Source organism: Vulpes vulpes, chromosome X (assembly GCF_048418805.1).
Source record: "Vulpes vulpes isolate BD-2025 chromosome X, VulVul3, whole genome shotgun sequence".
Classification (NCBI taxonomy): Eukaryota; Metazoa; Chordata; class Mammalia; order Carnivora; family Canidae; genus Vulpes; species Vulpes vulpes.
This window is the reverse complement of record NC_132796.1, coordinates 5,373,623-5,399,566: the sequence shown is the minus strand read 5'-3', so window position 1 is coordinate 5,399,566 and position 25,944 is coordinate 5,373,623. Positions and strand designations below refer to the sequence as shown.

At 52.5% G+C, this 25,944-nt stretch overlaps 1 protein-coding gene across 1 annotated transcript in view; it reads left to right on the top strand.

The window, feature by feature from the left end:
- ANOS1 (anosmin 1) overlaps positions 1 to 24,124 on the top strand; it is a 182,562-nt gene extending 158,438 nt beyond the window's left edge. The window contains exons 9-14 of the mRNA XM_026015316.2: positions 1,692 to 1,838; positions 12,875 to 12,969; positions 16,351 to 16,522; positions 16,697 to 16,911; positions 18,976 to 19,117; positions 20,124 to 24,124. Of these exons, the coding sequence (XP_025871101.2) occupies positions 1,692 to 1,838; positions 12,875 to 12,969; positions 16,351 to 16,522; positions 16,697 to 16,911; positions 18,976 to 19,117; positions 20,124 to 20,182 (830 nt within the window). The 3' untranslated portion in view covers positions 20,183 to 24,124. The remainder of the gene's footprint in view (positions 1 to 1,691; positions 1,839 to 12,874; positions 12,970 to 16,350; positions 16,523 to 16,696; positions 16,912 to 18,975; positions 19,118 to 20,123) is intronic.
- The last annotated feature ends 1,820 nt before the right edge of the window (positions 24,125 to 25,944 follow it).

Below are 25,944 nucleotides of genomic sequence, written 5' to 3'. Positions count from 1 at the left end.
AGTCCTTAGGTAGCCAGTTAACACGTGCTTGAGGTGTGCGCAGCAGGAGTCCATGGTGAACTCAGGAGAGCAATGACTTTGGGATGAGAGCCTAAGAGGGGGACACCCCCCCAACATGGATGGTGTCAGAGTGGGACACCCCCCAGCATGGATGGTGTCAGTGGGGAACACCCCCTGGCATGGATGGTGTCAGAGGGGGACCCAGGCCACGGCTGCAGTCAAGCTCCCGGAGAGGCCGAGCGGGCCTGCAGCTGCAGGACAGTGCACACAGCAGCGGGGTTCCCTCTGCGCCCCCCGGGACCCACCTGAGTCCCCTGCGGAGCCAGGTTCTCCGCTTGGCGCAGGTCCTGGAGAAGAGCCCAGTGGCTCCAGAGCCAAGGGACTCATGCTCCAGTCAGCGCTCCCCCCCCGCCCCCCCACAGGGCTGAGCGCCAGGGTCCCGAATCCAGATCTGCTCAGCCCGCACGGTGCCTTCCCCAGGCTCCCAGCGCTCATGCTCTGGTGGCAGCAGCCAAGCCCAGGGAATGAGACCCAACACCGGGAAACCACGGGTGTAGTGAGGCTGTTTGCTTCTGTGCCTCCCGGGACATCGTCCCCGAGGACAGCAGCTGGGGCCCCGCAGAGGTCAGGGGTCGTTGGGGCTCGGACAGGGGGCAGTGCTGTGAGCTGCGCTGATGGAGCCTGGTTCGCGCTGACCAGGGACCCAGCAGGTGTCAGGAACTGGGAATGGCACGAGGGGGACAGGCACAGCCACGTGAGGGCCGCACGACAGAAACCACAGTAGAGGTAGAGCCAGATGGTGACAGGAGGCGGCCTCAGCCAAGCGCGAGGATTTCAAGTTTGGATTCCCGGGTTCAGGGGAATGCTTCCTGGTGTTTTCTCTGAGCACAGCCCTTCTCTGCGTCCCGTTGCATGTGGGGCATGCGAGGAGGGGGGGGTCGTCTGAATCCCGTTTACAGTCCTTGTTGCAGTAAGTGTGCGGTGGGGACAGAGTTACAGTGACAGTGGGGAGAGCAGCACCGAGTCCGCAGACGACTCGGCCTCGCTGTCCCTAGAGCATCGCCTTGCCTACTGCAACCGTCCTATCCTCTCTGCTAACTCGTTGCCACAGACACTCTTCGGCGATTCCTCCAGAGAACAGGCAACCGTGGGCTGGGAGCCACAAACACGTCCCTACCCCCCACTGTGCTCCCTCGTCTACCGACGCGCGGGATCGCCTGCACCCGCGTGCCGCTTTCGCAAGAGCCCCGGGCCCAAGAGCTTCGTCTCTGTGGCCCCGGGCTCGCTGCCGGGCACCTAGGAGGTCTCACCGGGGACTGACAGGAAAGAATGAGTGAGCGCGTGAACGAAGGCAGCCTTCAGGCCTAGCACCTCATCTGAAGTATCATCGCAGTGCACTTGCTGACGTGATACTTCAGGTGCGAGTCAACACAGCAAAGTGCCCGTTTAGGGGACCTTGCAGCGGCTGGGGGCGTATAGCTGCCGGCACGTCTGTGCAAAGCTCTGTGGTTTCCAGGCCACGTGGTATCTTCATATCGTTTCGTTTACTCTCTTCACAACTTTTTTTACAAACCTATCATGAGAAACCGTATCCGTACGTCTGCTCTAACCCAGGGCCTCCCCGAAGGGTGAATGTGTACTGATTGCCCGTTACCTTGACCAGCGAATCACAATGTCGTACTTTGTTGCAGAGGAGCACGTCGGAAAATCCAGAAAGAGCCCGACGCACATACAGCCCCCTTTCCAGAGACGACGGCCCGCTCGCCTCCTGGAAGTCGGAGCCCCCTTCTATCAAGACAACCAACTGCAGGTGAAGGTCTACTGGAAAAAGACCGAAGGTGCGCACACGCTCTCCTCGCCGGCGGCTGCCTTAAGCGGCCCGCTGACCCCGCGCTGCTAGTGCGAACTCAAGGTCGCGCCACGGGGTTGACTTTTTTTTTTTTTTTTAAGATTTATTTATCTTAGAGATAACATGGGGGGGGGGCAGAGCGGGAGGGAGAGAGAACGAATGTCGAGCAGACTCCGTGCTGAGCGCGGAGCCCAGTGCCCTGTCGGATCCCACAGCCCTGAGATCACGACCCGAGGCAAAACCGAGAGTCACATGCGCGGCCGACAGACCACCCAGGTGCCCGCCACGGTGTTAATATTAAGGAAAATATCACCCGAACGAGACACTTAAAACACTTCGGTCCTTTCGTGGTTGCAGTTAAATGTCTTGCTGTTGTGCACTGTGAGGGGGCCGCCCCTTGTTTTCCAGGAGCCAGTCATCGGTCAGCGCGTGGCATCCTGTCACCTCAGGGATGTCGGCCTGTCTTCACAGGCACGCTGCTGCTGTGGCCTCTGGGGCACATATCACCCCCAACGAGCGGGGGCCGTTCGGTCATTAGAGCGCCCAGAGCTTTGGAAGACAGAGTTTTGCGCCAGCTGACATTCCCACGGGCAGGGCACGACCATCCTGGGGTCCCCCCCACCCGCCCCCCGCCTTGCGGAACTCCCATCTTCCTGAGCTTGCGGCGTCTTGACAGCCGTGCATTGTCTGAATGTGCATCTTTGCTCTACGGGCTGTCCTGCGAGCGGCCCTTACGCATCGCGGGGATGAGTCACCTGCGGGGTCCCTGTGTGACCAACACTTGCCTTCCTTCCTTCTCAGTGGCTCTCAGGTCTAGAGGGGGTCGATTCATCATCTTGTCTCCTTTAGGTGACAGCTCCCGGGGCCCCTGTGGAGGGTCTTTGCTTCTCCAGGGTCACATGGGTCCTCCCGTCGTCCCCTAGAAGGCAGAGTGTTGCACGTTTCTCTCTCGGGCTGACTTCCGCCTGGAGCTGATTTTAGTTGTAGGGGTCACTGTCCTTTTATTCTTGTTTCCCCCCGATCTCCAGCTGACAGAGCATCATTTATGTAAAAAGCACTCTTTCCTGGGCGCCCGGGTGGCTCAGCTGGCTGAGCGTCGACTCTGATTTTGGCTCAGGCCATGATCTCAGGGTTTGGGATCAAGCCTTGCATCAGGCTCTGCACTCACCAGGGCATCTGCTCCAGACCTTCTCTTCCTGTCTCTGTGCTCACTCTCTCTCTCTCTCAAGCAAATATGTATTTTTTTAAAATTTTATAATTTAAAAATTATAAAAATGACTCTTTCGCAAATACGTATTTTTTTTAAATTTTATAATTTAAAAATTATAAAAATGACTCTTTCGCCCAAGCTCTGGTCTGCTACCCTGGCCCTAAATCAACAGAGCGGGCAGGTTACCTTTTTAACTTTCTGTGGCCTCTTATCTATTTTTCCAACTCTCTGGCATTACTACACTGTCTTAACTACCGTAGATTTGTAAATATCTTAAATCACAATCCTTCAGTTTTTTACTTCATTTTCAAATCCTCTAGACTCTTCTTGGCCCTTTCTGGTTTTACATCAGTATCTGCATTAGTTTGTCAATTTCCACAAAAACCTCCTAAGATCTTTGTTGAAATGACAATCAGCCTCTCTGGTCACGACTAGAGAATTCGCATCTTCAAAATATGCACACTTATGTGTCAGTTTATTCGGGTTTTTAAGATTTTCTCAGCAGTGATTTACAATATATAAGGCAGAGGCATCGTGCGATTTCATACCATTCTTCTAAAGTGTCTGTGATTATTTTGATCCCGTTACGTACACGCACACGTTTTCTCAGTTTTATTTTCTGACTCTGGTTGTCACAGACATAAATACAGCCTCTCTTTATGCCTGGATGGTGGATCCAGCTCTGTTGTCATGTTACCTTGCTCGTGACATTCCGTGTGATAGTCCTTTCCCGCTTGTCTGTAAAAGCAACCATGTGGCACGTAAATAATGCAAAGGTTATATTTTCCGCTCCAGACCTCTGACATTTCACGTGGCTCTCTTGCCTCAACACTGGCTGTGGCGTTCAGCACAGGGTGGAGCGGGAGTGATCACTGCAGGCGTGATGTGTTTTTATTTTTGACGCCTTCATTTCTGTTTCTTCAAAGCCGAATTCAACAGAAGCACTAGTTTCTGTCCTTCTTGGTTACTTGATCATTTACTAGTGATTCCAACTAATTATATGGAAACAAAGTAATGGTATTGATGGCTGAGAAAAGTCACCGTGGTGGACATCTGCAGGGAGTCACTATATGTAAAACACTGCACGCTTGCCAACTACTCTTTGAACCCCAATAACATAGAGTTTAAGAATATAGTCTTTATGTTTTTTTGAAGATTTTATTTATATATTCATGAGAGACACAGACAGAGGCAGAGACGCAGGCAGAGGGAGAAGCGGGCGCCCGACGCGGGACTCGATCCTGGATCCCAGGCTCATGCCCTGAGCCGCCCGGCGTCCGAGAATGCAGTGTTTAAAAGGAGATGTATTTGGTTTCAAAGCCCAGGTGAACTGCTCGCCAAGTGTGTGATGTCGGGCAAGTCCCTCCCCACTCACACATCAGTGTCTCATCTGTAAAATGGCAATAGCGTGCCCATCTCACAGGGGCGGGGGGTGAAGTAATGGGCTCTGTATGCGCGTGTGGATGGATACAAGCGCGTGCCAGTGTACACACTTTTATATCCATGTGCGAATATCTGCTGCTCCTATTTTCCCAGCTGTATGGAGACAGAACTGACCCAGACCATCGCGCAGGTGTGCAACGTGATGGTTTCATACACCGAGCTCCTGTGAAACGATTGGCGCAACAGGCTGCTGAGCACTTTATACCAGGCGTGCTAGGGGCCAGCTTTCTGCAGACACCCTTTAGCAGACGGACAAAATGCCGTGCTGCTCTTTTTTCTTTTTTAAAGATTGTATTCATTTACTTGAGAATGAGAGAGAGAGAGAGAGCACGAGTGAGGAGAGGGGCAGAGGGAGAAGCAGACTCCCCGCTGAGCCGGGAGCCTGATGACGCGGGACTCGATCCCAGGACCCTGAGGTCATGACCTGAGCCGAAGGCAGACGCTCAACCAATGGAGCCACCCAGGCGCCCCGTCCCCTACTGCTCTTAGCTGCAGTGTTTTTATCATGGATACGCATTGATTTTTATTGAATATTCTTCCTGGAAGTAATGAGAAGATCAATGACTTTTCTCTTTTATTCTATTAACATGATGAACTAAAGGGAAAATGATAGACTACCTGGTAGGCGTGCTGTGGGGCTTGGGTGGGAGCATGCGTACCGACGGTGGGGACGGCGTCTAGTAATCACCCCATAGGCGTCAGGGCTTACAGGGTTTCCTGCAGGTGGAAGGGTGCCCGCAGCATAGAAGAGATGGACTTTAGGAAGGACGGTGAGTGCCTCGTAGCTCTAGGACTGACCCTGTTCTCCTCCTCTGCAGACAACGGCATAGGAGCCTTTGGCAAACGTTCAAGGATTGAGTTTGCAGTATAGACGCGGTTAAGTCTAGGTACTGAGTTTGGCACCTGAAATGGGATGGACCATCGCTGCCCTCGCTCAGCAGCAGGAAATGGTCAGTGTTCCCATAGGGTGAGACTGCAGGGCGGGACGACCAAGGTCATGATGGTCTCAAAGATCGTGTGTGCGTGCGCGAGTGTACACGTACATGCACTGTACATACACGTCACGGCCGGCCTAGAGCCCCCGAGCCCAGCAGGGAGTTCTGCGGGAGAAACAGGAGCCACGGTTGGTGCGGTTACTGGGCCGTCGGGGTCTGCAGGTGGACGTCGACTTGCAGCAGATCCCACGGCCGCCGAGGTCCTGAGAATGCTCACGCTCTACCTCGAGTTTTGTCTTTTTTTCCCAAAAGCCCCCTGGGCTACATAACATCCACACAGCATTTCCCCTTTGATTTTAAACCTGAAAGCCAAACGAGCATATCCCACCCGGAGCTTCGCGGGGCCAGAGCCTCCGAGGAGGAGACCGGGAGCTCGGGGGCCCAGCGCTCACCGCGGTGGTGGCGCGTGCTCCACACATGCTCTAGATTGTTCTCCTCCCCGAAGCGCGTTAGGCAGGCCCCGTGTGACCTGCAGAACCCAAACCACGGTTCCCCCAGAACTTTCTGAAGCAAGTGCTGTTCATAATTATCACAAACCTAAGAAAGGAGGTGCCTTTTAAGTCAACACACTGTCCTCATGCGAATTCTGTTCAGAATGTGAATACGGCATCTCTTCCTGTCCCGGAGCTGGACGCTTCGGCTGCCTTTTGTAAACTTTTTGACTCTGTAAAAACCCTCCATTGTGTGCGCCCTATGCAACGCGGTAAGACCCATTTCAAGTGGTGATAAAAAGTCTGTGACACAAGCAGCTGAATTGATTATTGACTCGTAACTAATGTCCACCAGCGGATACACTGATTTGAAACCTAAAAACAAAAACAAAAACAAAAAAAAACACAAAACCCGAACGCTTGTGACAAATGAGAGTAGACGAGAATCTTGTTCACTGACCGAGACAAAATTATAAGTAGAAATTGGTTTCTAGATATGTCACATTTCCTAAAAAGCGAGGGTGGCCAGCATGTTGGTTTTGGGCTTGGAGCTAGGAGCTGAAGAGCACCAATCTGTTCATTTCCCTTGAAATTTTCCAAAGAGAGAGCTTCAAGTTTTTTGTTATTATTTTGACACAGCATATAATTTTGTAGAGAAATGACTCAAACATCATATAATAGGCCAACTTAGTGTATATGGCAGCTGGGGTATAATGTGAAGGCTCTGGAAAGAAGTATCCTCAACACTGATTTTGTAGAACCATCATTCTTCTAAAAGGTACAGTTCATTTAATTAATTAGTAATTTTATTATTCTTAGCTCATGTAATTAATTAGTGATTTTATTATTCTGCAGACATCAGTTCACTTTTACTGTGTGACAGCAGAATCCACAATTAATTCTTTTTTTTTTTTTTTTTTCACAATTAATTCTTTTAAGCTTTCGGGTTTAGACTTAGTGTTTGCACTCCAAAAATATTTAAAAATTAGCTCAGAGAGAGAGAGAAAAAAAAAAACACTCCTACTTCTACTTTGAGGAGAAATGCCTTCTGCGTAGTAGGTGTTCAAAATTACTCTTTTTACAAAATTGTCCAAAATCAGAAAATCTGTCTGACCAAAGCATTTTTTGACAAATATAAAGAGACCAAGGCACTACTTCCTGAAAGGAAGTCATTCACCTAACATTTATTGAGGACCTACTACGTACCTGGTGGTATTTCTGCCGTTTGAGATGCCGCAAAGATCAGAAACTGCTGCCCTAGGGAGCTGGCATTTTCTGATGCCCTTGCCTGTGTGCGTGCCCCGCCACCAGCTTTGTGACTTTCTGTCCTTTGCTAGGCAGCGGCGCTCCAAGATGGCCTTTCTCAGAGCTCTGATTTCAATCACCCCAGAATTTAGAGATTAACATTTAATTTAAAAATTTGCGGCCCTGGGGTGCCTGGGTGGCACAGTCACTTGGGCGTCCAACTCTTGGTTTGGCCTCGTGTCACGATCTAAGGGTCCTGGGACCGAGCACCATGTCCGGCTCTATGCTCAGTGGGAGTCTGCTCGAGGGGGTCTCCCTCTCCTCCTTCAGCTTCACCCGCTCATGCTAAGATCAATAAATCCTAAAACATTTATTTCTTGCAGCCTTTAATTATGCCAGACACTGTGAGTTAGATGTATTTTAGAAACAAAAAAAAACATCTCCTTTTTGAAGCATAGTTGAAGCGCCCTGAAAGTAAATTTCAACATTTAAAAATACTTCTCAAGGACTTACTGACTTATTTGCAGAAGGAAAAACTTAAGTTCAAGAACCAGAGCAGCACAAGGCATTTAGCATTTAGCCTAGAATTTTCATATGTGTCCCCTTAGCAAACATTTGATTGAATGATGCTGTTTTTAATATTCTAGCTATAGCCGGGATCCTGAGGTCCTAAGTTTTTTGGGCTTTTGGTGTTCAGTTGTATCCGTTCTTTATATATTTTGGATACTAACCCTTTACTGGATATGTCATTTGTAAATATCCTGTCCCGGGCAGCCCAGGTGGCTGAGCGGTTTAGCTCTGCCTTCACCCAGAGCATGATCCTGGAGACCCGGAATCGAGTCCCACATCGGGCTCCCTGCATGGAGCCTGCTTCTCCCTCTGCCTGTGTCTCTGCCTCTCTCTCTGTGTCTCATGAATAAATAAACAAAATCTTTAAAATAATAATAATAATAATAATAATAATAATAAAGATTTTATTTTTTTTATTTATTCATAGAGACACAGCTAGAGAGAGAGAGGCAGAGACACAGGCAGAGGGAGAAGCAGGCACCATGCAGGGAGCCTGACGTGGGACTCGATCCGGGGTCTCCAGGATCACACCCTGGGCTGCAGGCGGCGCTAAACCGCTGCACCGACGGGGCTGCCCTGGAGTTGTTTTCTTAATTTCTCTGCTATGGCAGTCTTAGTGTATAGAGATGCAACAGATTTCTGGATATTGGTTTGGTATCTTCTGATTTTATGGAATTAATCAGTTTTATTAGTTCTTGGGGGGGGGGATTTTAGGCCTACCTATATATAGTATCATGTCGTTTGCAAATAGTGAAAGTTTTACTTCTTCCTTCCCAGCATGGATGTTTTATTTCTTTTTCTTGTCTGATTGCCGTGGCTTTGACTTCCACTATTATGCTGAATAACAGTGGGGAGAGTGGACATCCTTGTCTTAGTTCTGAGCATAGGAGAAAAGCTCCGTTTTTCACCATTGAGTATAACATTGGCTGTGGGGTTTTCATAGATGGCCTTTATTATGCTGAGGTGTATTCCCTCTAAGCCTACCTTGTTGAGGGTTTTTATCACGAACAGATGTTGTACTTTGTCAAACGCTTTTTTTACATCTCTTGAAACGATCATGTGGCTTTTGTCCTTCCTCTTGTTGATGCGATACATCTCATTGATTGACTTGCAAATACTGAACCACCCGTGTATCCCAGGAATAAATCCTACTTGATGGTGAGAATGCTTTTGTGAATGTACTGCTGGATTGGATTTGCTGATATTTTGCTGAGGATTTTTGCATCCATCTTCATCAGGGATTTTGGCCTATCGTCCCTTTTTTTGTAGCGTCTTTATCTGGCTTTGGTAACAGGGTAATGCTGGCATTATACAACGAATTTGGAAGCTTTCCTTCTACTCTTTGGAATAGCTTGAGAAGAACAGGTGTTAACTCTTCTTTAAATGTTTGGTAGAATTTGCCTCTGAAGCCACCTGGTCCTGGACTTGGGTTTGTTGGGAGTTTGATTATTATTATTGATTCAGTTTCCTTTCTGATAATCAATCTGTTCAAATTTTGTATTTCTTCCAGATTTAGTTATAGGAGTTATGTTTCTAGGAACTTATCCACTTCTAGGCTGTCCAGTTTGTTGGCATATAATTTTTCATAATATTCTCTTATAGTCCTTTCTCTCAGTGGTGTTGGTTGTTATTATTCCTCTTTCACATCAGATTTTATTTGAATCCTCTCTCTTTTTTATGAATCTGGCTAAAGGTGTATCAATTTGGTTGATATTTTCAAAGAACCAGCTCCCGATTCATTGCTCTGTTCTATTCTTTTAGTTTCTGTTTCATGTATTTCTGCTCTAATCATTTTTATTTCCTTCCTTCTGCTGGTTTGGGTTTTCTTTGTTCTTGTTCTAGCTTCTTTAGGTGTAAGGTTAGAGCTTTTTCCTGCTTCTTGAAGTAGGCCTGTATTACTATAAGCTTCTTAGAACAGCTTTTAATGCATTCCAAAGATTCTGAGCCGTGTGTTTTCATTTTCATTTGTCTCCATGTATTTTCGGTTTCCTCTTTGATTTCACAGGTGACCAGATTATTATTTAGTAGCACACTATGTAACCTCCATATATTTGTGTTCTTTCTGGATTTTTTTTCTTGTGGTTGATTTTAGTTTCATAGTGATATGGTTGGAAGAGCTGCATAGCAGGACTTCAATCTTTTTGAATTTGTTGAGACTTGTTTTGTGGCCTAACGTGGGATCTACTGTGGAAAATGTCCCACATGCACTTGAATAGAATGTATTCTGCTTGAGGATGGAATGTTCTAAATCTCTCAGATTCATCTGGTCCAATGTGTCATTCAGAGCCTCTGTTTCTTTGTTGATTTTCTGTTTGCGTGGTCTGTCCATTGATGTAAGTGGGATGTTAAAGTCCCCTATTATTATTGTATTATTATCAATTAGTTCCTTCTTGTTTGCTATTAAGTGCTTTATGTATTTGTGTGCTCCCTGGTGGGTGCCTAAGTAACCACAATGCTTATATCTTTGTTGGATTGTTTCCTTTATGGTAACGTAGTGTCTCCCTTTGTCTGTTACTGTCTTTGGTTTAAAGTGTGTTTTGTCATATAAGTATTGCTACTCAGCCTTTTTTTTTTCACTTCCATTTGCATGATAAATGCCTTTCCATCTCCTCACATTCAATGTGCAGGTGTCTTTAGGTCTGAAATAAGTCTTTTGCAGACAGCATATGGATGGGTCTTGCTTTTTTTAAAATTCAGCCTGTCACCCTGTTTCTTTTGATTGGGACATTTAGTCCATTTACATTCACAGTGATTATTGATAGACAGGTATGTACTTACTGCAATTTGGTTATTTGTTTTACAATTGTTTTTGTAGTTCTTTTTTTTTCCCCCTCTTGCCCTCTTCTCTACATCTCCTCTTAAAAGCAGTGGCCTTACGATGGGTCCTATAGTGCCCTGCTGTGCACTGTCTCCTGTTCCCCAGGACCCAGCAGTTCAGGGGTGTCCCCTGTGTGTGTCGTGTGCGCCCTACTGTTGTGGCTGAGCTGCGTTGGCCTTCCGTCCAGTCATCTGCAAGGGCTCTCTCTGCCTGTTGTGAGCAGGGATTGGTCCCTGCAGTGTTAATGGGCCGGTCTGGGGCATGTTGGCCTTGAGGTGGGCGCGACCAGCATTCTCCAGAGCCGCAGGAGCACAGAACTAGGGGCCACTGTCTGTGTTGTCCTCTGAGCGGCTTGTGTTGGTGGCGGGGTCTGCAGTCCATGTGGGTCCCCAGCCCACTGCTAGGGCTGCAGTCAAACTGCCTGTTTTCCCCTCTTCCCAGTGGCAGGCATCACTTTGGGGTGATGGGCATTTGGGGTTACCAGGGTTTGTGAGGCCTCCTGCAGGAGGGACATGTGGCTTCAGGGCGTGAGCCTGCAGCGCAGCAGCACTGTCAGCGAGCTAGGTGGAGAGTATTTGTGCTGCACTGGTCGGGCAGGTGTCTGTGAACCCTTAGAGGGGGGTGCCTGCCACTTGGAGAAATTTCCCAAAGATCCCTGCCTCTCCAGCACACATTCCGAGATTAATAAACTCGTCTCCGTGCCGTGTGGCCCAGGCGTTTTTCAGATGCCTGCTTCTGTGCTGCAGCATCTCGCGGGGCTGTTTGTGGTGTTGTCTCTCTAAGGGTGGGGACTTGGGGACTCAGTTTTCTCTTACCCCCTAGCTCTGCAGAGTCCCGCCCACTGGTTTTTAAGTTCCAGGTGTTAAGCCCCAGTGACTGTAAGAGCTTGTGATGTTGTGCCCATCTGGTGTTCAAAGCCAGATGTTGTGGGGCTTTGTGTGCCCTGTGTGGGGTCCGCAGTGAGTGCTTTGGGGGCTGCAGTGAAGGTCCGCTCCTCCCTCTGTGGGGGCCCCACCCCATCTCCACCCTCTCCCCCCTCTGCCGTGGCCTCTGATATACACGTAGCTGTGGAGAGCCTGTCCAGCCTGCGTTGAGGTGGCTCTGGGTTATGGACACCACCCCCCACAGGGTGGCCTTGCTTATCTGCGTGATGACGTGAGCTGGTGATGCTCCTACTGCGCTGGCCTCCCTGGAAGTGCGGGGATGGATGCAGTATCCGCAGAGCTGGTCTGTGCAGACATGAGGGGCCCCGGACTCGGACCAGGCGGCCTCCAGAGCTCGGGGGGCTGGGGCCGAAAGGGGGTGAGCAGGTGTCGCAGTCAGTGCCTCCTCTCAGGAAGACAGCCGTGCTGGACACGGGCCCAGGCTTCCTGGAGTCCCCGGTCCTCAGGGGCCCACTGGAGACCGTGTACCGCTCCGTGGCGGCAAACCCGACTCCATCCCGAGTGGGGAGCGCCCGCCCCACAGTGGGCAGGAGTCTGCCCCCGTCTCACACGTCTGAGCCGCCCCCTGGGGCCAGAACTTCGCCCAGTGTGGTGGCCCTGAGCCACCGGCAGCTCTGCGTTTCAGTTGATTTCCGTGCCCTCAGAATTTATCCTACTACAGTATTTCAGGAGCTTCACAGGCACGAGTGGCTAGGGCCAGCACGAGCGCAAGGTTGTGTCGGGTGCTGGGGCCAGACGGCCTGCCGCAGCCATCCACACTGCCCACGCCAACCTGCAGGCTTGTCCCCGCAATCCACACTGGCCACAGCCACCGACACTGCCCACGCCAGCTGCCAGGCTTCGTCCTCATCTTCACCTGAGGGTCAGATCCCCAGGAGGAGCCAGGCACTCTAGCCACACCTGTCCCCTTTGGCGATGCACCTGCCCCCTTATCTTCTGTGTTGTTCTGTGGCCAGAGTACCTTCCAGCGTGAGGTATAGGCTGCCTCCGGGCCTCGCGTGTGGCCCACACAGCCGTGTTGGGTCCAGGACCCCAAGAGCGCTGCTGTGTGTGGCGGTGCCCAGAAGAGCGGCGCTTGAGGCCGGCGCGTGACTTCATGCAGCGACTTGGCACCCGTGTAGGCTGTAGATTCCTTCCCTGGGAAAGCGTCCTGCCGCCTCTGGTGTGCACCATGGGGCATCTAGCAAGGGCTCCCCGCTCAGGCCCCCACGGGGATGGGGGGCTGCGAGCCGCCCAGCCCAGGCCCATGCACTCACAGCAGGCCCCCTGCTGCACCCGGGCCGCCCGTGGCACCCGCCCTGGCTCCGGGGGCGGGGGGGCGGGGGGGGGAGGCTGCCGAGCATTGAGCGTGTGCGCCCTGGCCTTGCAGATCCCAGCGTCAGCCGCTACCATGTGCTCTGGCTCCCGGAGGCCTGCGCCCACAACCGGAGCTCCGCGCCAGGGACCGCTGCTGCCATCACCCAGGTGAGAGGTGACGGGCTCGGGTGGGAAAGGTGCGGACAGACGTGCAGGGGTCTGACGCTCGGATGCCTGGTTCCCAGAAATCGGGCGTCGTGTAAACGCGAGGCGCAGAAGCAGAGGCGTCCTCCACCCCCAGGCCCTTCTTGCCACGCTTCCCGAGCTTGGGCCCCCGTGGGCCAGGCAGCTCCCCCAAGCAAGGGCCAGTGGTTCCGGGGCGCCCAGGGCAGCACACGGTTGCCTCGCGGGAGCTCAGGGGCTCCTCCGGGCTGGACGACAGCTCTGAATTATGTTCTCAATCTCGGCAGCGCGGCCTAAGGGAACGGTGTCCTGGGAGCCTCTGTGCGGCCCTGATGCTCGCTCAGCACCTTGTGGCCGGGGCATGGCAGCTCTTCCCTCTGCCAGACACGGTGCGCCACCTTTTTTTTTTTAAACATTTTATTTATTTATGCATGAGAGAGAGACAGAGGCAGAGACACAGGCAGAGGGAGAAGCAGGCTCCGTGCAGGGAGCCCGACATGGGACTCGATCCCGGGTCCTCAGGATCACGCTCTGGGCTGAAGGTGGCGCTAAACCGCTGAGCTGCCCAACACGTTTTTGATTCTTACTTTGAAGAGAACAGTAACCCCTTGGGGATCGTAACTCCATCAGCACTACTCCCTGAATTCTTTCAAATACTTGAGGTTCACGCGTGAATTAGAGAGTAGCGTCAACGGGCCAACAAAAAATGGTTTCGAGGGCAGAGAATCCTGCACAGTGCTGACGCCCGTGACGTGTGTGTGATACAGCAGGACGGTCTCAAATATGCGAAGGCATGGCCCCAGCTGTCTAGTACGTTGACACATGATCTGTAAGTACAACATTTTTTCTTTTGAGTATTTTCTAAAGCAACAAGTACAGTATTTTAGAATCCTATCTGATCACATAACTCAGAGACAGTAAGATAAAACAAGTCAGTGGGTCCGCAGAAATACACTTTTTTACTGGATTTGACTTGTCTCAACTCATGCTCACCAACGCTGTTCCTTTTATGTTTCCACATGCTGTTTCCAAAGTTTGGAGACTTCATTAAAAAAAGAAAAAAGAGGGGATCCCTGGGTGGCTCAGCAGTTTAGCACCTGCCTTTGGCCCAGGGCGCAATCCTGGGGTCCCGGGATCGAGTCCTGTGTCGGGCTCCCAGCATGGAGCCTGCTTCTCCCTCTGCCTGTGTCTCTGCCTCTCTCTCTCTCTCTCTCTCTATCACAAATAAATAAATAAATAAATAATCTTAAAAAAAAAAAAAAAGAAAAAGAAAAACAGAAAAAGAAACATTTTTGAAAAGGGAAACCTACTCGAAAAGCAAAGAAAAAAAGGAACAGAAGCAGGGTTTATTGAATTCTTTGTGGGCAGGGGTGAGGCTCCTAGTAGTTTTACCTGTGCATGCCTTGAAATCATATGAAATCTGGCTCATTTTCAGGGGCCCAGCCAACCTTTGGCTATCACCTTTAGAAACTCTAATAAGGTGAACATGTATGATGTGTCCAGTAAACCTTTTTTTTTAACATTTTTTATTCATTTATTCACGAGAGACACAGAGAGGCAGAGACATAGGCCGAGGGAGAAGCAGGCTTCCCGCAGTGAGCCCCATGAGGGACTCGATCCCAGGACCTCAGGACCACGCCCTGGGCTAAAGGCAGATGCTAAACCGCTGAGCCACCCGGGCGTCCCGATGTGACCCATAGAAAGAAGAATCAGAAAGCACTGCGCTGAAGGCTTAGACCTTGCGGATCTGCATTTTTAAATGACTTTCAGACCCATTTACTTTCTTTTTTTGTTGTTCTTTTTATTGGGGTTTGATGTGCCAACACATAACACCCAGTGCTCATCCCGTCAGGTGCCCCCCTGAGTGCCCGTCACCCCATCGCCCCCCACCCCCACCCCACCCCTTGTTCGTTTCCCAGAGTTAGGAGTCTCTCATGGTCCGTCTCCGTCTCTGGTACTTCCCACTCACGTTCCCGCCTTTCCCCTATACTCCCTTGCACTATTTCTGTATCCGGACCCACGTCTTTTCAAGCCCCGATGAGCACCAGCTACCCTACCTCTTGCTACAGATGGCCGCGCTCCCGGCCACGCGAACGCATTCTTGGAGCAGCCGCCAGGCGGTGCCCTTCGGGGCTCACGTGGGTTGCAGTCTCTCCCCACGCAAAGCGCACATCCACTCCTGGGGGGCAGCACGCCGTCACCCAAGGGGACGCAGCAGGCCTGTGGCTCCCTGCTCGCACGCGGGTGGGCCCGCTGCCCTGGCTCTGCTCCCCGCCTGGCACCTGGGTAAAGGGCCAGCAGCTCCCCCTGGTGCATTCTCGCGGCTCCCACTCCCACCGCGTGGCTCCCCGTGCACATCTGGAGGACCCCCAGTCCGCCAACCGCAGGGCTCCCCTGTGTGCGTCCACACGGCTCCCAGTCCCCCAACCGCAGGGCTCCCAGCGCACGTCCACGTGGCTCCCCTGGGCGCATCCCCACGGCTCCCGCTTGTGACTTCAGGGACCGGTGGAGTGTGCGGGCCTCGGCTTTTGCTGTAGTCCTCGGCCTGCTCCCCACCTCACGCACCCACGCTGCTGTCCGGCAGGGCCCCGTCCTGCACCCAGGGTGCCCGGGACAGAGGTGCACCTTTCACACGAGTGGGTCAGGCTCGGATACGGACCCCACACAGGGGAGGCGGGGCCGGTGAACGGAAAGGAAGCCTGGCTGCACCGTCCTACGGCCGGCGGCAGTTCCCACGGCGCGCGTTGTGCCCAGCCCCCCCTTCCTCCTTCCGCCCGCGCCCCAGGCCTCCCCGTGGCCGCGGTGCCTCGGCCGGGACCAACAGCGGCCCTCCGGGACGAGGAGAGCACGCGGTGCCAAGCACGGTCCTCCTCTTTCAAAAGGCAGATTCACACGGGGGCGACGCCCGTGTCCCACTCACACGGGGACGACGCCCGTGTCCCACTCACACGGGGGGTACGCCCGTGTCCCACTCACATGGGGGTAAGCCCATGTCCCACTCACACGGGGTCTAAGCCCCTGTCTTGGGGAAGCTGAGCCCTCCCCCTTTATTCTTGTATCAAAAATCAAACGAGTTTTGTGCCACCACCCGCGTGGCTGGCCACTGGGACATGTGCCTGGACGCTCAGCGTCCTGGTCCAGAGCCCGTGCCCATAGCGGGGGCGGGGGGTGCTCAGGCCCGTAACTCCTCACCACCTGCAGCGTGTCTCTGGTTCTCTGGAAAGCCACACTGCACATGCCACGCACACCGCACATGCCACGCACGCTGCACCCGGGAAAGTGTCCCTGTGGGAACAGCGTGTCCCCTGCCAGCATGCAAGCCCCGGGGAGACTCACTGCGAGCACGTGCTCTTTCTCTCGCTCTAGGAAAACTATATAATTCTTCAAGATCTAGCATTTTCCTGCAAATACAAGGTGACGGTCCAGCCGACCGGGCCCACGGGCCGCCTGAAGGCCGAGACGGGCTTCTTCACGACGCCGCCCTGCTCTGCCCTGAAGGGGAAAAGCCCCAAGCCCGGGAGCTGCGCCGGCGACGCAGGTACCCAAGGACTTGCAGGTGCAGCGGGGGGCCCCCATGTCCCTCCTGCGGGTTCGCGGCCTCCTCCCCGCCAGCAGCCCGGGCATCCGCCCCGCGGCCACACTGGGGTCCGTGCCCTGCGCGGTGGGGCCCCGGGGCTAGGGAGCGGCCTCAGCGCCTCCTGCGCCCCCGCAGGTCCCCCGCCCAAGGTGCTCGCCAAGCCCGAGAACCTGTCCGCCTCGTTCGTGCTGCACGGGGCCAACGTCACGGCGCACTTCTCCTGGAGGATGGCCCGCGGCGCGCAGCGGCCGCCCACCGGCTTCCAGGTGACCTGGGCCGAGGTGACCTCCGAGAGCAGGCACAACAGCCTGCCCAACAGCATCATCTCCCGCTCGCAGATCCTGCCGTCGGTACGTGCCCGCCGCCCTGCTCCGGGGCCCCGCTGCGTCAGGGGCTCGGGCCTCGGAGCCCCCCACGGAATGTGCTCACCCGGGGCTGCCCCCAGCCCCCCATGGAGTCCCCCCACGGAGTGCTCCCCCTGGAGTCCCCCAACTCCCCCCACGGAGCACCCCACGGAATGCACCCCCCCAGAGCGCCCCTCCATGGAGCTCCCCACGGAGCTCTTCCCCCCAGAGCTGCTCCCCCCTCGGAGCCCCCTCCCGGAACCCCCCCACGGAGTGCGCCCCCCAGAACTACCCCCACAAAGCCCCCCCAGCCCCCCTCCCCCCGCCACCGCGGCCACTGACACATGGCAGGGCTGCTGTCGCAGGCTCCACCCGCAGTCTCCCCAGTCGCCCCATGAACCCCACCTGGTCAGACGCCACTGCTGCCACGTCCCGCCTCAACCCCACGTCCCTCTGGTCCAAGCCCGGAGCTGAGGGAAGGACGGCCACAAGGGGCCTGTTGTGTCCCCCCTCCCCCCATGGATTTGGGCGCCGGCCCATAGCGAGCTGGCCTGTCTTCCAGGCCGCTTTATTCCTTGGCTTGAAAAAACGCCCATGTGTGCGCCTTCACCCTCCCTCAAAATGCCCTTAGGGTATCCAACTCTGGCTCCAGAGGAAGAAAGACAGAAAGGGAAAAAAACCCCTTAAGTCCGGAAGGACAAATTCCTTGGAATTAGAAAGTACTTATTCTATGAATGTATTAGGTTTTATTGAATTTTGAGAAGAATGTGTTGGCATAAAAATAAACATTTTCAGCTATGGGCATTGACAGATATTGTGTTTTAAGGAAAACAGTTGGCTCGTTCACTGAAATTCGGATTATCAAGAATTCCCATCACAAGATGTGCAGATGAAAACCCTAAACCATGGGAAAGTCCTGCGTTAAGGACTAAAAACTGAAATCCCGACGGCGCCTGAGAACTGGCCCCTCGGCACTGCCTCGCTCTGCCAAGGGGCCCGGGTGGCCCGGCCCAGCACACGGCCACACGCGCGGCCCGGGGCCCCCTGCGCTCTGCGACCCCACACTCACTCCCGCAGCTCTCCCTGCTCACACCTGTTCTCTGGGCGCTCACCCCTGCAGCTCTGTGCTCACCCCTGCAGCTCTCCCTGCTCACACCTGTTCTCTGGGCGCTCACCCCTGCAGCTCTGTGCTCACCCCTGCAGCTCTGCACTCACACCTGTTCTCGGGGCACTCACCCCTGCAGCTCTGCACTCACACCTGTTCTCCGGGCGCTCACCCCTGCAGCTCTGTGCTCACCCCTGCAGCTCTGCGCTCACACCTGTTCTCGGGGCACTCACCCCTGCAGCTCTGTGCTCACCCCTGCAGCTCTGCACTCACACCTGTTCTCGGGGCACTCACACCTACAGCTCTGCGCTCACACCTGTTCTCGGGGCACTCACCCCTGCAGCTCTGCACTCACACCTGCAGCTCTGCACTCACACCTGTTCTCGGGCACTCACCCCTGCAGCTCTGCACTCACACCTGCAGCTCTGCACTCACACCTGTTCTCGGGGCACTCACCCCTGCAGCTCTGTGCTCACCCCTGCAGCTCTGCACTCACACCTGTTCTCTAGGCTCCTGCTGCTCTCCACGCACTCACACTTGCTTTCCACGTGCTTACACGGGCTTTCCATGTGTTCTCACCTGCTACTCTGCATGCTCATACCTACTACTCTGGTGCTCACACCTGCTACTGTCCATGTGCTCACACTTCCTGCTCTCCACGCGCTCACACCTGCGACTCTATGCACACTTACACCTACTCGCCACATGCTCCCCTGCTACTCTCCATGTACTCAAGCCTGTTCTCCATGCACTCACACCTCCTACCCTCTGCAAGCTCACACCTATTATACTCCGTGTGGCCACACCTGCTGTCCACACACTCAATCTATACTCTCCACATGCTCACACCTGCTTTCCACGTGCTCACACCTGGTCTCCACCGGGGAGTCACTCAGAGGATGTGTGCCCCTGTGCCTGTTGTTTCTGAAAGGTCACTGACAGCATTTTTCTGTGTGACGCCCCAGGACCATAACGTCCTAACAGTGCCCAACCTGAGGCCGTCCACGCTGTACCGGCTGGAAGTGCAGGTGCTGACCGCGGGCGGTGAAGGGCCGGCCACCATCAAAACCTTCTGGACGCCCGACCTCGCGCTGCCCTCAGGACACAGTGAGTGTGGGACCCACAGAGCCCGTCATCCGCGTGGAACGCTAAGATCGCTGTGTTATCCCAGAGAACGGAGTTCTCTCAGCCTGAAAGCCTTCCTGCCCCGCGTCTCCGCGGGCTGGGTTTTGCTCAGCCCCCGTTAGCATGAACCTGTGGTTGGTGCTTCACTGCTCCCTCCCTGCAGTTTCCCTCCCCTCCCTTCCTCTGGTTTTCTGCACCTATCATGCTTTTTCCGTATCTTTCACACCATAAATACACACGAGGGAAAAAATCTGCAAACTCGTATGAGTCTCAATTATCTTAAAAATTGAGATTTTCAAATATGACGATAGAGGAAATATTTTGCTAAGGATTATTTTCTTATGGCACATATTTTCCTGTAATACATCACACGGATTTTCTTCGTAATATTTCCTAAATCAATCTACTAGATTTACTGCTACGCCAAGTAAAGTCTTTAAAAAAAAATTATCACCCACTGTTTCAAAACAATGGGGCTCTGGCAGATTTTTAAATTATGTGCTTCGTCTTTTTCAAGCTTACACACATAAAGCAGTGACTAAAGGTTTACGTGTCGATAAGAAAACTGAGAAGTGAGCTCGGTTTTACACTGACACTTGCACAAACACATCCGCGCCCATAACTTCCGATGCCTAGAATTGCAACAAAACAGGCCTCATGTGGGCGAGCGTGGCGACCCCGACCTTCGTCAGGGTCGGCTGCATGCTTGCCCGGTGCTCCCCGTCTGACACCGGGATTCATGGGAGTCCTGGTGAAGTGTTCCCCTCCGCGGAGCCAGAAGGAGCTAGAAGGCCATGGCTGGCCTGGGTCGCTGTGATGCAGGGAAGGAGCCTGTCCCGTTCCTGGGCGTGGGGGGGGGGAGCCCGATTCAGAGCAGGAGAGACGGGCCGCGGGAGGGAGGCTCGCGGGTCTGACGCGCTCGCTCACTGCCAGGCGCTGCTTTCTGTGGCGCCACATGACTGACACGTAACGTCCTGTCCCCGCTCAGGACCGCATCTTAAGCACCGGCATCCTCCTCACTACAAGCCTTCCCCAGAAAGATACTAAACGGTTCAAAGAGATGTCTGAGAATGTACGAACGAGCAAGCTGCTTGAGCCTCCAGGTCCAGCCGCGCTGCTCCGGAGGCAGCAGGTGCCCACGCACCCTCCCTCTCCCGTGTAACCTTGTACCCTCCGTACCTCTGCCCATCTCGACGCATGTGGAAACAGTCCCAGACGGCCCGTGGAGGTGGACGCACGCGTTCCCTGGAATGGAGGAGACCAAGACGGGGCCCATCTAGCTGGAAACCTGAATGTCCGCGGAGGAGTCTCGGTGGAATGAGTGCAGAGATGAGATCTCTCTGAATTTGGAGCCGCAAATTCTCAGAACGAATCAGTGTGACAGATACACAACTGATACACAGACTGAGCATAACGTTCATCAATAAAACATTTTTAAATTAAATCATTGCTTTGATTTGCAAAATCAAATAAGATGGTGCAGTGTTTAAGGCCCGTTTACTCACACCTCTCATAAGATGAGTTATAGCATGTGTGATTTTTTTTTTTACCCTCAGATCTGTAGCAGTTAACTTCCACGTACGAATGTCCGCACCTGCAGCCCCCCGAGCCACCCGCACACACGGGCACATGAGCGTCGCGTGCGTGAGCTGTGCTTTACGAGAACCCTCCGAAGTGAATCGGCTGCCACGCACAGTCTGCCTTGGAGAAATTAGAATGCTTTTCCGGGGATACATTTGAATACTTCGTCCCATAAAATGAGAGCTTCCTGACGCGTATTCTTATTTATGTTTTCCCTTTTTCCTCCATGCAGAAAAGACCTGCTGGTACGCTTTGTTTTACCACGTCACATATCTCAAAATTTACAAAACCTCCTGCTTAACATGAGAGAATTCCAACTATTGAATATTTTGAGATCTTTCCTAAGATTTGCCTTTTCCTCAAGTAAGCTATTTGTATGCGAGAATATTCTCGGTGATGCAGACAAGAGGCTCCGGGTGATAGAGGACCGCTGCTTCCCTGCCTTCACCGTCTCGAGTCCATTCTGCCGGACTCCTGGGCTCCCAACGACCCTTCGCGGCGTGGACACGGGTCGGATCGCGTCGTCAGCGCGTGGTGCTGCTGCAAACGCACCAGCGTTAGTTTAACCCAGTGTTTTCTTGAGGGAATATCCAGAGGTGTGGTTGGAATACGCATCCACGTGTGTCTACGTCCATACGTGTGTGTGAGATCCACAAGGCACATCGCACGCCGAGTGTGACTCACCGCGGACGTTCTCGTCACAGCTCAGCAGTGGTGCGGGAAGACCCGGGGCTCCCAAAGGGAAGGGCCACGTAGTTTCCCCCCAGTGTTGACTGTGAGGAAACAGCAATTTATCGACATTTCAGCGTCTCAAAGGAAGGGCTGCTCCCTCCTTTCGTTGTGCACCTAAGTCAGTCTGGGAAGTGTTGGGGACCGTCTTCTTGGGTCGTGATGGTGGCCCCGGGCCCTCGCCCTGTGGTGGTTCCTGGAAGCGTGGGGATGTGGCGACTGCTCCTGGCAGGGACAGCTCTGAGTCCTTCGAGTCCACCGGTGTGAGGCGACCGCGCTATACAGCGGACACGGAGTATTGTATTATCCCGTGGGTGCGTCTCCTTAGGAAAGGCGGCCTGTACGCGTGGATGCGTGGAAACAGGCAGTGAAACCCGCTTCCTGTGTAGCAGAGACGTAAAATGACGATGAGCACAATGTTCTACAGCTTCGTACACTTCGTGACACTCGTCGGAAACGCCAGCGTGGACGTGCACGTGGCTCCCGAGTGCTTTTCTGCAGCTGCTGACGCGGTCGGGACGGACTCAGCACAACGTGCTGCGACGCCCCCCACCAGCTCCCAGAGTTACGCGTTTGTCACCCAGAGAACGGGAAGCTCCCCTCGTTTCAACAGCCCGACACCTGACCCAACAGCACAGGTATCTTCGCAGAAACTATGATTTATGCCGGTGCTGCGAGCGGCATCTCAATTTCAAATTCTCAAATTCTCACAAATTAGGATGTCTAATGTTGGCTATACCATTCTGTTTTACCTTACTTTGCCGTGAGCAAATCCAATATTTGTGCCAGAAAATTCTTATACTGTTGTATAGTTCAAAATGCAGGAGTGTATACATAGATACGAAATATTATTAAATTATTATGTAAGTTTAATTTTATAAAGTTTAATTATATGTCTTTCGTCTGAGGAATAGACAACGAGCAAATATATTTTTAGTTTGGATGAAGGTTTTGAACTTACAAAATTGAAAGTAGCTCCCGTGAGTATCTAATTTTACTATAACAAAATTTTAATTTCATTCACATTATTGGAAGAAAAATGCTATTAATTATGGTTAAGGAAACGTGAGTTTCTTTTATGAATTTCAGTAATCCTCAATAATACGCAAATTGGCCAAGATAGAATTACATTTTTAAAAAATGTTAAAAATGTGAGTGCCCTCATAAAGGGTTTACAATCTACAGGGGCTTTTTTAAAAAACATAGTTCTAGTGGCTAGGTCTCTAATATATCTTACTAAAATTAAATGCATCTCTCATAGGACAAAAAATATATTCCGTGATAATATTTACTCTTAACAATTAAGCCCACGACAAATGCCAAGTCCTGTAATTCCCGGGGGTCAGTCACTGAGGTTGCACGCGGTGTGCCTGCGGCACGGGCTCCGCTGAAGGTACCGGCTCTGCGCCCTTCCAGCTGGAGCTCTGCAGGCGACTCTTGTGAGCGAGCGTGTGCCCTCCCAAGTCCCTCCTTGTGTTACTCTGACGGATCGGAGACGATGAAATCGATGACAGGTAGCTCTCTGAAAAGCGTATTCGGCAAAGTCCAAGTGTAAAGCTGGGCCTGTACGCTGGGAACCTCAAAGGGCCTGTACGTGATTGTGCAGAGTGGGCCTGGTCCATGGCAGCGGGGCTGGCAGGTGCGGCCGGCAGGTGGGGTGGGGGCGGCTCACTGTGTGCAGGGCACCCCCACCCCGAATCCCAGGATGTATGCGCCCCTCAGGGGCCCGAGGCCTGGCCCCCGCCCCCCCCCACCACATGCCAGGAGCACTCCCCCAAGTAGTGAGAACCCACAGTTCTCCACACACTGCCTACTCGCACCCGAGGTTATTGTCCCATCTCCCTTCCCCCCGCTTGAGAATCCCGCCCCGGACAGGCAGTGATCTGTACTAAACACGTGAGAATGTGCCGGGTTAGCACCCCTTCCCGGGAACTGAGGAACAGCTGCAGACTTAGACGTCGAAGCCCTGCGTTGTGTCTCTTGTGTCCACTGAAAGACCTGAGGGGAAGACTGAATTTTGACGTGTGTCCGTATGACGCAGGTACGAATACTTTCTCCTTCCTATGAGTCCACGTCACTTGTGGTAGTGCCCTTCCTTCCGCCTCGTGCCGTGGATTTACTAATGAAGTTTACTCATTCCCACGATTGCAAATAGCTCTAAATCTTATTAAACAAACCTTCCCATTGTAACCAGAACACAGAGGCTAAGTATCTGTTGCATGTACTTATAATTCACTTAAGATAATAAATGCATAAAGATGGTGACTCTTCCCTATGGTTCTGCATGGCCAGACTCCGTTTCTTACCTCTACTGAATATTTTAGCAAGTTACACAATTTACAGAGTGATTAACAGAGGTCTGTTTGTAAAGGTATTATTATTCCTTTCCTTAATTATTCCGTAGTGTGCAGATAACAGAGCAGCCACCTTCTCATCCAAGTGGCCTATGGAGATCACGTCTCTTCTCCTGGTCATTTCAAGTCAATATTTATTTATGTATGTAATAAAAAAAAAGTGATTTGTGTGTGCGTCTGTCATGTTATTTAGAGAGAAGTAATCTTGTAAAAAAACATTTTGTAAAAACAAAAAGGTATTGTAAATAGCCTGATATTCTGTGACTCATTATTTTCATGTTAGAGTTTGTACATACTGATCAGTAATAAAGTATCCTTAAACCTGCCCAATGGACTAGACTCATTTATTTATTTAAAAAAAAAGAGAAACCAATTTTATTTTTCCATTTTTTCCCTGTGTTCCCAGGGAGATAGAAAAAGTCAGCATGAATGGAATTGGAGGTGTGGTCAATGTCACCCACCGCTCTTCATGCTAATGAAAGTTTTGTGGTTTGACAACCCTTGAGAGTTTCTGGCTCTTTGGTAGAATTTTTTGAAAGACTTATTATTTATTTATTTATTTATTTATTTATTTAGAGAGAATCCCAAGCAGACTTCCCACTGAGCTCAGAGCCTGAATTGATATACAACCTCCTGGCCCTCGCCAGTGGCGGGAGAGTCATGTCTTCATGTGCCCTGTAAATCATTCCTGTGACCTTCCAAGGCAAGGTCAACAACAGTGGTGCCAGAGGAGGAAGTATATTGGTCTTGACCTTGGGTGGGAGGGTCCTGGGCTCTACTGTCAGGCTCCCCAGCACAGTGGACAATATCGGATGATGCCAACCCTAAAGATGGTGGCTGTGACCACCCCACCAGTCTGAGTCCTCATGCCAGCTGCCTGAGTCACTGTCACCCAGTGAAGTGACCTCAGCCCAGACTCCTCCCGCCGTCAATGCGCCCACTCCCCGGGCCCTGGTCCACTCCATAGTCTGACACTTCACTATCAGCGGTGTGGCCACCATGCCTCCAACTGGTTCTTCCCTCCTCATCCTCCACCCTCCCAAGCATTCCTTCAAAACACTTCAAATTTGGCTCCTTGTCCAAGTCTTTTCCTCCACGAGCTACACCGTGGGGTCTACACGTTGTTAGGGTCGGTGGGACCCCACGTCACAGACTCCAACCCCAACAAATATTTTTTCATATTGTTTTCTTTGGGGAGAGACTTTCACACAGCTTAGGGGTCTTAGGAACATGACTTTGTTACAACTTGGACAAGACCTTTACTCAGTCCACCAGCTAACAGAACAGGTCACGTCAGGAGAGGTAGGTGTGGGTGATGGAGGAAACCTTACACAGTAGGGACTGGGTCCCTTCTTGTGCCCTAGCACGTGGACACTGCCTGTCCCTTCCGTGTCTCGGCTTTCCAATTCCAAGCAAGGACTTCGCCACTTCGTGGTTACTTGGAAGTGGGTTGACAGTGTAGGGGTGCTCCGAAAACTCCAAAGAGTGTGTGTGTGCGCGTGCACGCGTGCGTCTGGATTTGCCAGGTGACGGGGCTGGAACGTCGGTCCCAACGCAGAGCCTGTCGTGCCTCAAGGCCTGGCTGTATCTGCTCCGGGCCCTTCCCACATCTCGGGGGCTCGATGGGGAGACTCGGCGGCTCAAGTGACGTCTTCACAGTGACAGGATCTGAGCACCAGGTGATACCGTCAGGGGCTCACAAAACCAGATGACGAGTGAAAACAATCAAAATTCAGAGGTGACGGGCAGGTGGGCGCAGGAGTGCATGACGACGCACCACACCGCCCGCGGCCCAGGCTTGTCCGCATAGCAGTTAGGGTCCCATGTCCGACTCTGATGCCACCCGCGCCTTAGCCTGAGGACGGGCCCACGCTGGTGGCGATGCCCCGGGGCATCATGTGCGACATCGCACCCCGAAGCAGGCGAGTGAGAGCGGCGTCTGGGCCCAGCTGTCACTGTACCACCGGGTGGTATCACACTTCGATGGAAGCCCACGCCCTCGGGGCCACCAATCTCTTTGGCAGAAGTCCTCTTTCCTTTTTTTTTTTTTTTTTTTTTGAGTAAATTGTAGATTTGCATGCGATTGTAAGAAATAATAGACATTACCAGCATCGACCTTTGTCCAGTTCTACCAACGGTGACATT